The sequence below is a fragment of the Leopardus geoffroyi genome, chromosome E3 (assembly GCF_018350155.1).
Source record: "Leopardus geoffroyi isolate Oge1 chromosome E3, O.geoffroyi_Oge1_pat1.0, whole genome shotgun sequence".
NCBI lineage: Eukaryota > Metazoa > Chordata > Mammalia > Carnivora > Felidae > Leopardus > Leopardus geoffroyi.
In genome coordinates this window covers 32,554,982-32,567,205 of record NC_059340.1, presented here as the reverse complement: position 1 = coordinate 32,567,205, position 12,224 = coordinate 32,554,982, and the positions used below count along the sequence as shown (strand labels likewise).

Here is a 12,224-nt window from a genome sequence, read left to right as displayed (position 1 = left end):
CCCTGAAACATTCAGTTCCAGATTCAGGATCTACCCCAAAGAGGGACACTCTCCCCCCAGGCTTGCGGTGAAGGGATTTGGGACCATCTGTATACCTCAAGGAGCCTCATGCTTGTCCCAAAGTAGGAAGACCCCAGGGCAGCCCTGGGCTCACACGGTGGAGGCCTCAGACCAAGCAACAAAGCAAGCGAAAAAAGAACTTGGGCAACAACAGTGGCTGGAATGGACCCCCCCCCCCCCGCCCCGGCCCCGCAGGGGTGGGACAGGGGCCCAGGCTGTCTTCTAGAAGGCCGTGCAGGTGTCAAGGAAGGTAGAGAACTGTCCAGACCAATTGTGAACTTTATTGTCCCTGGAAGGATTCTGAAATCATGGATGACGAGCCCCCCTTGGCTGTATCTGGACCCAGTGTGATCTCTGTGCCTCCTGGCATTTCGTTGTGATGGTTCTGTTCAGCCAAGAATCTTGGCCGAGCTGAGGGGGTGACGGGTGTGAAATCTTTGGCAGCCTAGTGTTGGCTTAGGCAAACTCTCCAACTGTAAAGAGAAGAGGAGGCTGTTCTGTGGGCCCAGAGGACAAGGGGCCCCTTCTGTTGCCTGGAGTCATGCTGGAGCCCCTGTCACAGGCCCAGAGTGGCCTTCTTTAAAAGGACATCTCACCCCTTTGGAGAAGAGCACCAGGTGTGGTTAGGTGATCTCCTGGGCCTGTGTGACAGACAACCAAGACCTGGTCACCCCACCCCCACCCCAAAGTTCCCAGCCAAGAGGGGGAGGGCTGAACCCCAGTACCCTAGGCTTTGGGAGCACAGGGGATGCACCTAAAACCCAAAGGGGGAGCAAGGGGAAGTGCAAGGGGTGATACCCGAGCTGACTCCCGGGTAGAGGGGTTTCTAGGTCACGAAAGCAGCAGGGGCCTTTGGATGGTTCCAGAATATTTGGTGACCTCGGGGTGACTTCCCTCTGCTTGCAGAGAAATGCAGCCTCACCCCTTGAATCTCTGGCTCCCACCAAAGAGCGGGTCTCTTCAACTTAGGAGTGACAGACACGCAGCGCCCTCTCGAGGCAAGTGGCCATTAGCAGGTGCGTTTTAAGTGTTTCTTGCGGATCTCTTGTACTTCATTTCTTTTTGTGGTCTGAGCAGGATGGGGTTGTGGATACAGCACGCAGTAGAGGCAGAAACAATGTATCTTTAGCGGGCTGCTGGCTTCAAAGGGCTTCTGATGTGTCCCCACCCACTGTGATGTTGAAAGGCTGGATGGCCGACACCTCCAAGTGTCCGCTTCAGGGAAGGTCCCGCCTATCCGCCATTTGTTGAATTTTTTAAAAACACCAACATTAAAGAATTCTATTAAATGCCTTTTCGGTCCTCTATTGAGATTACATTTTTGGTTCTGTTCCAAATAGGATATACTTCGAATACTTTCTAGTTTCCTGCCAAAGCATGCAGTCTGTGTCACAGAAACCCACGGCAATTCATGTGGGTTCGTGGCTGCTGGCTTTTAGAAGTTTATCTCCTTAAGTGTGTTCTTTTTTTGTCTTTTGTTGCTTCATTTATTTTGAGGGAGAGAGAAAGAGAGAGCGCGCGCACACTCAGACAAGTGTCGGAGGGGCAGAGACAGAGGGAGAGAGAGAATCCCAAGCAGGCTCCGTGCTGTCAGCACAGAGCCTGACGTGGGGCTCGATCTCACGAACCCTGAGATCACGACCTGAGCCGAAATTGAAGAGTTGGATGCTTAACCGACTGAGCCACTCACACTCCCCAAGTGTGTGTGTGTGTGTGTGTGTGTGTTGTTGTTGTTGTTGTTTTTATAATTGCGGTGCTTATAAGTACACTGTTTATTGTTGTGTCACCGTGTCTAGCATGGAGTAGGTGCTTAGGAAATGTTCTTGAATTAGGAACTTCTTAATCACCACGTACAAGTACACAGTGAAGCCCTGTTAGGTACATTCACCTTGCTGTGTGGCCATCACCACCCTCCACCTCCAGGATTTCTTTTTCTTCCTGCGAAACTGCAGCTCTGTCCCCATTAGACGGCGCCCCACTCCGCCTCCCAGCAGCCCGTGGCAACCACGATTCGACTTTGTCCCTGTGCTTTGGACTATGTTAGGTGCTTCCTAGAAGTGGAATCGCACGGCCTTGGTCTCTCCGTGACTGCCTTCTTTGACTTAGCCTCATGGCCTCCAGGTTCAAGTGTAGGAGGTGGTAGAATTTCCTTCCTCTGTAAGGACAGCGTATCACCCTTTTCTCATCCGCTCATCTGTCCGTGGACATCTGGGTTGTTTCTACCTTCCGGCTACTGTGAATGAAGCTGCTGCAAATAACAGACGTACTGACAGCTGTAGGAGTCCCCACTTGCCATTCTTTGGGGTGTATACCCCAGGAGTAGCATCATGTGGTCATGCTATGTTTCATTTTCTGAGGAACCACCATCACGTTTTCCCTAGTGGCTCTGTCACTTCGGCATTTCTCCCAACTGTGCACGAGGGTTCCGGTGTCTCTCGGCATCCTCGCTAACACTTATTTTCTGTTTGTTTTTTAAATAGTAGCCATCCAAATGGGTGTCAGGTGATAGGTCATTCTGCTTTTGACTCACATTTCCCTGAAGACGAGTAACATCGTGTATCTTCTCACATGCTTGTTGGCCGTCTGGGTGTCGTCTTTGGAGAAATGTCTGTTCAGGTCCCTTGACCATTTTTTAATGTTTTGAAATTTACTTTTAGTGATCTCTACACCCAGGTGGGGCTCAAACTCACAACCCCAAGATCAAGAGTGGCATGCCCTACCGACTGAGCCAAACAGGTGCCCCTCCTTTGATCCTTTTTAAATTTTTTAAAAATGTTTTGATTTATCTTAGAGACAGAGCATGAGCAGGGGAGGCGTAGAGAGAGAGGGAGACACTGAATCCAAAACAGGATCCAAGCTGTCAGCACAGAGCCTGATGCAGGGCTCCAGCCCACGAGCCCTGAAATCATGACCTGAGCTGAAGTCGGATGCTTAACTCACTGAGCCACCCAGGCGCCCTGGACGATTTTTAAATCAAGTTGTTTTGTTGTTGGTGAGTTTGCAGGAATTCTTTATATATTCGGGATAGTCACCCCTTATCAGGCAAAATTTGCAAATATTTCCTCCCATTCCATAGGTTGCCTTTATATTCTGCTGATGGTGTCCTTTTGTGCACGAAAGTTTTTAATTTTGATGAAGCCCGATTTGCCTGCTGTCTTTAATTGCATGTGCCTTTGGTGTCCTATTCAAGAAATCTGAGGAATCCGATGTTGAGAAGCTTTCCCCCTGTTTTTTGAGGGTTTTCTGGTTTCACTTTTTATGTTTAGGCTTTTGATCCATTTTGAGCTAATGTCTGTATATGGTATAAGGTAAGGGTCCACCTTCATCCTTTGGGATGCAGACAGCCCTTTCTGCCGTTTCCCCTCCCACAATTTGATGTAAAGTCGGTACTTTGCTGAATGGTCTGGACCCTCTTGTAAAAAGGCCTTTGACCACCTCTACAAGGGTTTACTTCTGGGCTCTTTATTCAATTACATTGCACTGTATGTCTATCTTTGTGTTAACATCATACTGGGTTGTTTTTTTTTTTGTTTTGTTTTGTTTTTGTTTTTGTTTGGTTTGTTTTTGAGAGAAAGAGAATGAGCAGGGGAGGGGCAGAGAGAAAGGGGGACAGAAGCAGGCTCCTGGCTGACAGCAGCAAACCCGATGTGGGGCTTGAACTCACAAACCATGAGACCATGACCTGAGCTGAAGTGGACCCTCAACCGATTAATACCATGCTGTTGTGATTACTGTAGATTTGTTTTCAAACCCGGAAGTGCAAGACCTTTAACTTGGCTCTTTGTCAAGATTGCTTTGGCTATTTGGGGGCCCTTGAGATTCCATATGAACTTTAGGATGGACTTCTTTTCTATAAAAAAAAAAAAAAAGGCATTGCGATTTTGATGGGGTTCCTTTAAATCTGTAGATCGCTGAGTAGTATCTTAATGTTATTACACTTAATGTTATTAAGTATTCCAACCCACTAACATGGGATATTTGGCCATTTATTTGTATCTTCTTCAATTTCTTTCAGTGATGTTTTATAGTTTTCAGTGTACAGGTCTTTCAACTCCTTGGTTGAGTTTATTCCTAAGTATTTGATTTGTTTTCATACTATTGTAAATGGAATTATTTTTTAAATTTCCTTTTCTTAATATCCTTTTGTTTAGTGTATAGAAACATAACTGATTGTTTTGCATTGATTTTGTATTCTGCCACTTGGCCAAGTTTATTAGTTCTAATAGGGACTGTGTATGTGTGTGCCATCTACAGGGTTTTCTACAGGTACATAGGATATATGTATAGATAGGCGTGTGTGTATATAATATATATATGGTCATTTTGTCTGAGGACAGAGATGGTTTCTTCCTTTCCAATTTGGATGGCTTTTATTTCTTTTTCTTGCCTAATTGCTCTGGCTAGCACTTCGATTACTGTATTAAATAGAAAAGGCCAATATAGACATCGCTGTCTTATTCTTGCTTTCAGAAGAGAAGTTTTTAGTCTTTCACCATTGAATATGTTATCTATGGGGGCACTTGGGTGGCTCAGTTGGTGGGCTTCCAATTTTGGCTCAGGTTGTGATCTTGCAGTTTGTGGGTTTGAGCCCCACATTGGGACCTCTAATGTCGGTGCAGAGGCTGCTTTGGATCCTCTGTCTCCCTGTCTCTCCCCTGCTCACAGTCTCCCTCTCTCTCAAATAGAAACATTAAAAAAAAAATTATGTAATCTATGGGCTTTTCATGTATACCCTTTATTAGTTGAAGTAGTTTCCTTTTAGTCTGTTTGTTGTTTTTGTCGTGAAAGGATATTAAATTTTTGTTCAAATGTTTTCTCTGCATCAGCTGAGATGATCATGTGGTTTCTGTCCTTCATTCTGTTACTGTGGAGTATTAAATTGATTGCTTTTCCTATGTTGAACCTTTCTTGTATTTCAGGAATAAATCCCACTTGGTTGGGTGTATAGTCCTTTCGATACACTCTTGAACTCTGTTTGGTAGTATTTTTACTTATTTACCTATTTTGGAGGATTTTGCATTTATATTCATCAGGGATATTGGTCTGTCACTTGTTTTAATTTTTTTTTTAATGTTTTTTTTTTATTCATTTTTGAGACAGAGACAGAGCATGAACGGGGGAGGGGCAGAGAGAGAGGGAGACACAGAATCGGAAACAGGCTCCAGGCTCTGAGCCATCAGCCCAGAGCCTGATGCGGGGCTCGAACTCACGGACCGCGAGATCGTGACCTGGCTGAAGTCGGACGCTTAACCGACTCCACCACCCAGGCGCCCCTGTTTTAATTTTTTAAATGTTTATTTATTTTGAGAGAGAGGGAGACTCCAAATCTGAACTCCAGGCTCTGAGCTGTCATCAAGTAGCCCAACATGGGGCTCAAATTCACAAACCGTGAGATCATGACCTGAGCAGAAGTTGGACACTTAACCCAGTTGAGCCACCCAGACGCCCCTGTGGTTTGTTTCTTGAAGTGTCTTTATCTGGCTTCAGTGTAGAAGTAATGCTGACCTCATAGAATGGATGTGGAGATGTTCCCCCTTCAATTTTTGGAGAGCTTGAGGAGGACTGTTTTTAATTCTTTAAATGTTTGGTAGAATTCACCAGTGAAGCCATCTGGTCCTGGGCCTTTTTTTCCTTTTTTGTGAGGAGGTTTTTGATTACGATTTCAATATTCTTGCTAGTTATAGGTCTGTTCAGACTTTTTTAAAATTTGTCTTAATGCTTTTTTATTTTTGAGACAGAGACAGAGCATGATCAGGGGAGGGGCAGAGAGAGAGGGAGACACAGAATCAGAAGCAGGCTCCAGGCTCTGAGCTGTCAGCACGGAGCCAGATGCTGGGCTCAAACTCACAAACCATAAGATCATGACCTGAGCTAAAGTTGGATGCTTAACCAACTGAGCCACTCAGGCTCCCGGTCTGTTTAGATTTCTATTCCTTCATGATTCCATCTTGGCAAACCATATATTTCTAGGAATTTATTCATCTTTGTTGTCCAGTTTGTCATACAATTGTTCATATTCCTAAAATCCCTTTGATTTTTGTAAAAATTGGTTGCAATGTTCTGTATTTCATTTCTGATTTTAGTTGAGTTGTTTTTTTGTTTTTTTTTTTTGTTAGCCAATCTGGCTAAAGTGTTGTCAGTTTTGTTGATCTTTAAAAAACGTTTTGTTACATTAATTTTCTCTGTATTCTCTGTTTGGTTCATCTCTGTTCTAACATTTGTGATTTTCTACTGTTAGTTTTGGGTTCAGTTTATTTTATTTATTTATTTTTACTTCCTTAAGGTATAAAGTTAGTTGTTGATTTAGCATCTTTTTTCATTTAAGCATTTACAGGAAAAGAGTAAGTTAGTTGTTGATTTACCATCTTTTTTCATTTAAGCATTTACAGGAAAAGAATGTACATTTTCTTTTTGGCACTGCTTTCTCTAAATCTGATGGTTTTGGTGTGTTTTATTTTACTTTTCACTTGTCTCAAGAGATTTGCTAATTTGCGGCACCTGGGTGGCTCAGTCATTTAAGCATCTGACTTTGGCTCATGTTATGATCTCGCCATTCATGAGTTTAAGCCTCACATCAAGCTCTGCACAGGCTCTCTTTCCCTTTCTCTCTGCCTGTGTCCTGCTCTCTCTCAAAATAAACAAACTTAAAAAATAAAAATATATTTGCTAATTTGCCTTGCGGTTTCTTTGACCCATTGTTTCACGGTGTGTTGAATTTTGCACAATTTTTTATTTTTCCTGTTTTCCACCTATTTTTAGTTGTGTTTCTTAGGAATTTGTTTTCACTGGGATTGGTAAAAGATATGTTGTGTGGTTTCAGTTTTCATATTAAGACTGCACGTATTTTGTGGCTTAATTGACGGTCTATTCTGGAGAATGTTCTCTGTGTTCCATGTGTGTTCTAATGTTCTATGTGTGAGTTGAAAGTGGGTGGATGGGGGAGGGTTGAAGGACTCTTAAGAGTTGCTGTTTTCTCCCTTCACTTCTGTCCATGTTTGCTTCAGATTTTTAGAAGCTCTGAGGTCTGGTGCATACATACTTGTAATTGTTAGATTCTCTTGGTGAATTATACGTTGATAAAAGGATTAATGGCCTCTCCTATCCCTTGCAACAGCTTTTTTTTTTCCCTTAAATTCTACTTGTCTGATACCCGCATAGCCATCCCTGCTCTATTTTGGTCATTATTTATATAGACTATCTTTTTCTATTCTTTGGCTTTCAACCTATGGGTGTCTTTAAATCTAGAGTGACTGTCTGGCAGATGGCATAAAGTCAATTACTGGATTTTTCAGCTCCACAGTTTGGTTCCTTATTACAATTTGTCTTTGTCGACATTCTCCTTTTGCTTAGATGTTGTTTTCGTAATTCCGTTTAGTCGTCTGCTCCTCTTTTCCTCAGCTGACAGCAGATCCAGGACTGTTGTTTTCAAGTCTGAGGCCGGTTTTTCTTGAGAGTTCGTTTCTGGAGGTTGACTGTATTCCTGTGAATGGGCCCTGCCTCCCCGTTTCTTTGTGTGTCTTGTCATCTTTTGTTGAAACTGGGCATTTGAAAAGGCGTCCACCTCTCCCAGTCTTTGCAGACTGTCCCTGGGCCAGGGAAGACCTTCACGAACCAGCCAGGTAGAAAGGCTCAGGGTTCTCTCAAACATTTTTAGGGGGGGCTTTATCTTCTCTGGGCCTGTGGGTATTTTAAGTTCCCATCCCCAATATACACAGCTGCCTTTAAAGGTCTGAATTTCCCCAGCAGCCTCCCCCCTGCTTCTTCCCAGGGGTCTAGATACATTGAATTCCTCTGCCATAATCTGGCCCCTGGCCACCCGCCGGTCTGTGGACTCTCACATACGCACCCGTGATTGCTCTCAGCAACCTCCAACCCCACACCCAGACTCTGCCATTACGGTCATCAGCACTCTGAGCCAGAAGAGACCGAAGCCTGTGCCTCTGGCAGCCCCCAGGCCAGTCAGAACGTTGTCAGCAAGTTCCACACGTTCTCTTGCATCCTGAGGGATGAATTGGTTGGCTTTACTTGAAGCCTTACTGTGACAGGCAAGCAAAAACACCATGGGGTTCCCTACGGTTCTGAGTTGAGCTTTTTCTTGCTCAGGCACTCCTTTGGTTGCTGCTGCTTCTAGAGTTCCCACAAAGCTACTTGGGTCCATTTTATTACACGTTTGGTGTTCTCCTGGGGGACTGAAGGTCTTGACTTCCTGGCCTGCCGTCTTGCCAGTGTGCCATCTGTTTTCCTCTGTATTCTTTTTTAATTTTTTTGTTTTTAAAAATTTACATCCAAATTAGCATATAGTGAAACAATGATTTCAGGAGTAGATTCCTTAGTGCCCCTTACCCGTTTAGCCCATCCCCCTTCCCACAACCCCTCCAGTAACCCTCTGTTTCTTCTCCATATTTAAGAGTCTCTTGTGTTTTGTCCCCCTCCCTGTTTTTATTGTTTCCCTTCCCTTATGTTCATCTGTTTTGTCCCTTAAAGTCCTCATATGAGTGAAGTCATATGGTATTTGTCTTTCTCTAATTTCCCTTAGCATAACACCCTCCAGTTCCATCCACGTAGTGCAAATGGCAAGATTTTACACTTTTTGATTGCCAAATAATACTCTGTTGTACATATATACCACATTTGCTTTATCCATCCATCCATCGGTGGACATCTGAGGTCTCTCCATCCTTTGGCTATTGTGGATAGTGCTGCTATAAACATGGGGGTGCACGTGTCCCTTTGAAACAGCGCACCTGTATCCCGTGGGTAAATGCCTAGTAGTGCAATTGCTGGCCTGTAGGGTAGTTCTATTTTTAGTTTTTTGAGGAACCTCCATACTGTTTTCCGGAGTGGCTGCACCAGCTTGTATTCTTACCAGCAGCGCAAAAGAGATCCTCTTTCTCCGCATCCTTGCCAACATCTGTTGTTGCCTGAGTTGTTGATGTGAGCCCTTCTGACAGGTGTGAGGTGGTATCTCATTGTGGTTTTGATTTGCATTTCCCTGAGGATGAGTGATGTTAAAGAATTTTTCATGTGTCGGTTGGCCATCTGGATGTCTTCCTTGGAGAAGTGTCTATTCATGTCTTTTGCTCATTTCTTCACTGGATTATTTGTTTTTTGGGCTTTGACTTTGATAAGTTCTTTATAGATATTGCATACTAACCCCTTTATCTGATATGTCATTTGCACATATCTTCTCCCATCCCATCGGTTGCCTTTTAGTTTTGCTGTTTCCTTAGCTGTGCAGAAGTTTTTATTTTGATGAGGTCCCAGTAGTTCCTTTTTGCTTTTGTTTCCCTTGCCTCCGGAGATGTGTTGAGTAAGAAGTTGCCGTGGCCAACATCAAAGAGGTTTTTGCCTGCTTTCTCCTCGAGGATTTTGATGGCTTCCTGTCTTACATTGAGGTCTTTGATCCATTTCGAGTTGATTTTTGTGTCTGGTGTAACAAAGTGGTCCAGGTTCATTCTTCTGCAGGTCGCTGTCCAGTTTTCCCAGCACCACTTGCTGGAAAGACTGTCTTTATTCCACTGGATATTCTTTCCTGCTTTGTCAAAGATGAGTTGACCATACGTTTGTGGGTCCATTTCTGGGTTCTCTTTTCTGTTCCGTTGATCTGAGTGTCGGTTCTTGGGCCATGTTTTCCTCTGCATTTTGATCAGGATGGTTCCAGGGGTGCCTAGGTAGCCCAGTCGGGTGAGCGTCTGACTTCTGATTGTGGCTCAGGTCACGATCCCAGAGTCATGAAATCGAGCCCTGCATCAGGCTCTGTGCTGAGGGTGGCATCTGCTTGGGAGTCTCTCTCTGTGAAACATTAAAAAAGATGTTTCCAGTGCATTATTAGATATCTCACTAGAAGAGCCCTGAATTACCTAAATTTCTTTAGTACATTATTCTTAAAGACCATCCTTGGATTCCAGAGATTGTTTAGTTTATTAATACATTAGTAACCTCTATATTCAAGTGCGAAGTTGGGCTTTTCTTTCTCTTCCTGTATTGTCCTTGTCCTTGCCGTGTGTTCATATCTTACTACTTCATTAACATGAGTTGGGGATAGAAAGGTTTCCTTTTCCTATTCTGGAAGTGTTACAGTAAATTATTTCAGCTTGCCTCTAACATGATCTGGGCTTGGTGTGTACCATTTAAAAGTTTTTGTTTTGAGCTAATGACAGATTTTCAGAAGAAGGTTCAAAGATAGGGCCGGGAGGTCCCGTGTATCTTACATTCGGTTTCTTCCAGTGGCCACATCTTCGGTAATGAGAGCACAATATCCAAACCCAGACACTGACAGTGGTTGAAGGCATGTAACTAGTTCGGACATCTCCTTGAAGCTGTAGGTTTGTGTTACCACCACCACCACCAAAATACACAACTGTTCGACCACCAGAAACACCTCCCTTGGGCTACCTCTCCTTCCTCCATCGTCCCAGACCCAGACAGCAGCTGAGTTGTTCTTCGTCTTTATAACTGGTCATTTTGAGAATGTTACGTAAATAAAATCATACGGCCCTTGATCTTAGGAGTTTGGGGTTTTTTTCCCCACTCAGCATAATGTCTTTGAGATTCATCCAAGTTGTTACCTGTACCAGTAGGGTGTTCCTTTTTATTGCTGAATACATCCCATGGGAGGGACATACCCACGTTTGTTTAGCTGTGCACCAAAGGTGGGCACTTTGGGCTGTTTCAAGGTTTGGGCTCTTACAGATAATAGTGCTATGAATAATCACGTCCAGGCTTTTGTGTGAGGCACAGGTTTTCATTTCTCTGGGATAAATACCCAGGAATGCCATTGCTGGATTATATTTTAAGTGTGTTCTTAGCTTTTTCTCCAGGGTGGCGGTACCATTGTATATTTCCCCACCAGCAACAGATGAGGGAATGAGTTTCTTTACATTTTTGCCAGGCTTTGGTGCTGCTGTTTTTTTCTAAACTGTTCTAATAAGTATGTAGTGTTCTCATTTCCCTAATGACTAATACTGCTGAACACCTTTTTTTCCTGGGCCTGTTTGCTGCCTCTATGTCCTCTTAGGTGAAATGTCTTCATGGGATTGCTCATTTTCTACTCAGATTTTTTTTTTTTTTTACTGTTAAATTTGAGTTCATATACTCCAGATAGAAAGCCTTTGTCAGATAAGTGGTGTGTAAACATTTTGTCTTGTATGAACGAGGTCTATTTTTTTCTTTTGTGAATCAGGCTTTTGGTGTCCTAATAAGTAAGCTTTGCCTGCTGTCTTTTAGATGACATTATAGTCTATAGATTCAGTTGATTTAATAGCTATGAGATTGTTCAGGTTAAAAAATCAATTTGTATTCAAGCTAGGTCTTGAAAGTTATCAGCAATCTGTCCAGAGTTGTTGAATGACCTTTCAGTCTCTCCTGGATCTGTGGTTTTGACTTCTCGGTCATTCCTAGTTACTTTCTCCCCCTCTGGATCCCTTCTATTGTTCATCTCTTCCTGTTTCATTAAATTCCTCCCTTCTGCTTTCCCTGGTTTCTACAAAGGGTCAGCCAACGCTTTCTGTAAAGAATCAAACAGTAAATATTTTAGACTCTGCAGCCAGATCTGCGGCCTGCGTTGCAAATACAGAGCCACAGATGGAGTGTGAACAAATGTGTGTGGCTTGCTCTGTTCCTTTAGTGACTGTCTCCCAGTGGGAAAGATATTTTCAGATAGTTCAGTGCTAATAATGTTTCATTTTTAACCTCGTATCATAGTTGACCTGGGTATAAAATCTAACTCAGCAATTACTCTCTTAATTTAAGAGACTGGACTCTTGCTGGTGCGAGATTGGTTGTCCACCTGTTCCTTGAAAGGTGACCTCTTACCCAAGCTGAAATGTCTTAATAGAGGTTTCTGGTCAGTATTTGGGCTGCCTTGTGCTTCCTGAATCTGAGGCATCACACTCTCAAACCTCTTTGTGTTCTCATTCTGAAATTTCTGTTAGCACCTCACTTCACCCTCTGTTTTATATTTTCCAGTTCATTAATTTTTTTTCTTCTGTCAAATGTGTTATGTTTTAAATTTCAGTAAATCGTTATCGATTCTGGAAATTACTTTCGGAATCCCACTTACCATTTTCAGTTTCTTCCATCTGCTCAAATGCTAGCATCTGAAGGTCTTAGTGGGAAAGAGTCTCTGTTTGGATCATATTCTACCCTGGGGCCTCAGAAGTCTC

The 12,224-nt window shown here is 43.3% G+C and overlaps 1 protein-coding gene across 1 annotated transcript in view; it reads right to left on the bottom strand.

The window, feature by feature from the left end:
• Positions 1 to 321: 321 nt before the first annotated feature.
• Positions 322 to 12,224, bottom strand: part of LOC123589086 — a gene marked incomplete at its 5' end in the record, with an annotated part of 131,390 nt that continues 119,487 nt past the window's right edge. The window contains one exon of the mRNA XM_045460727.1: positions 322 to 533. Within this exon, the coding sequence (XP_045316683.1) occupies positions 517 to 533 (17 nt within the window). The remainder of the gene's footprint in view (positions 534 to 12,224) is intronic.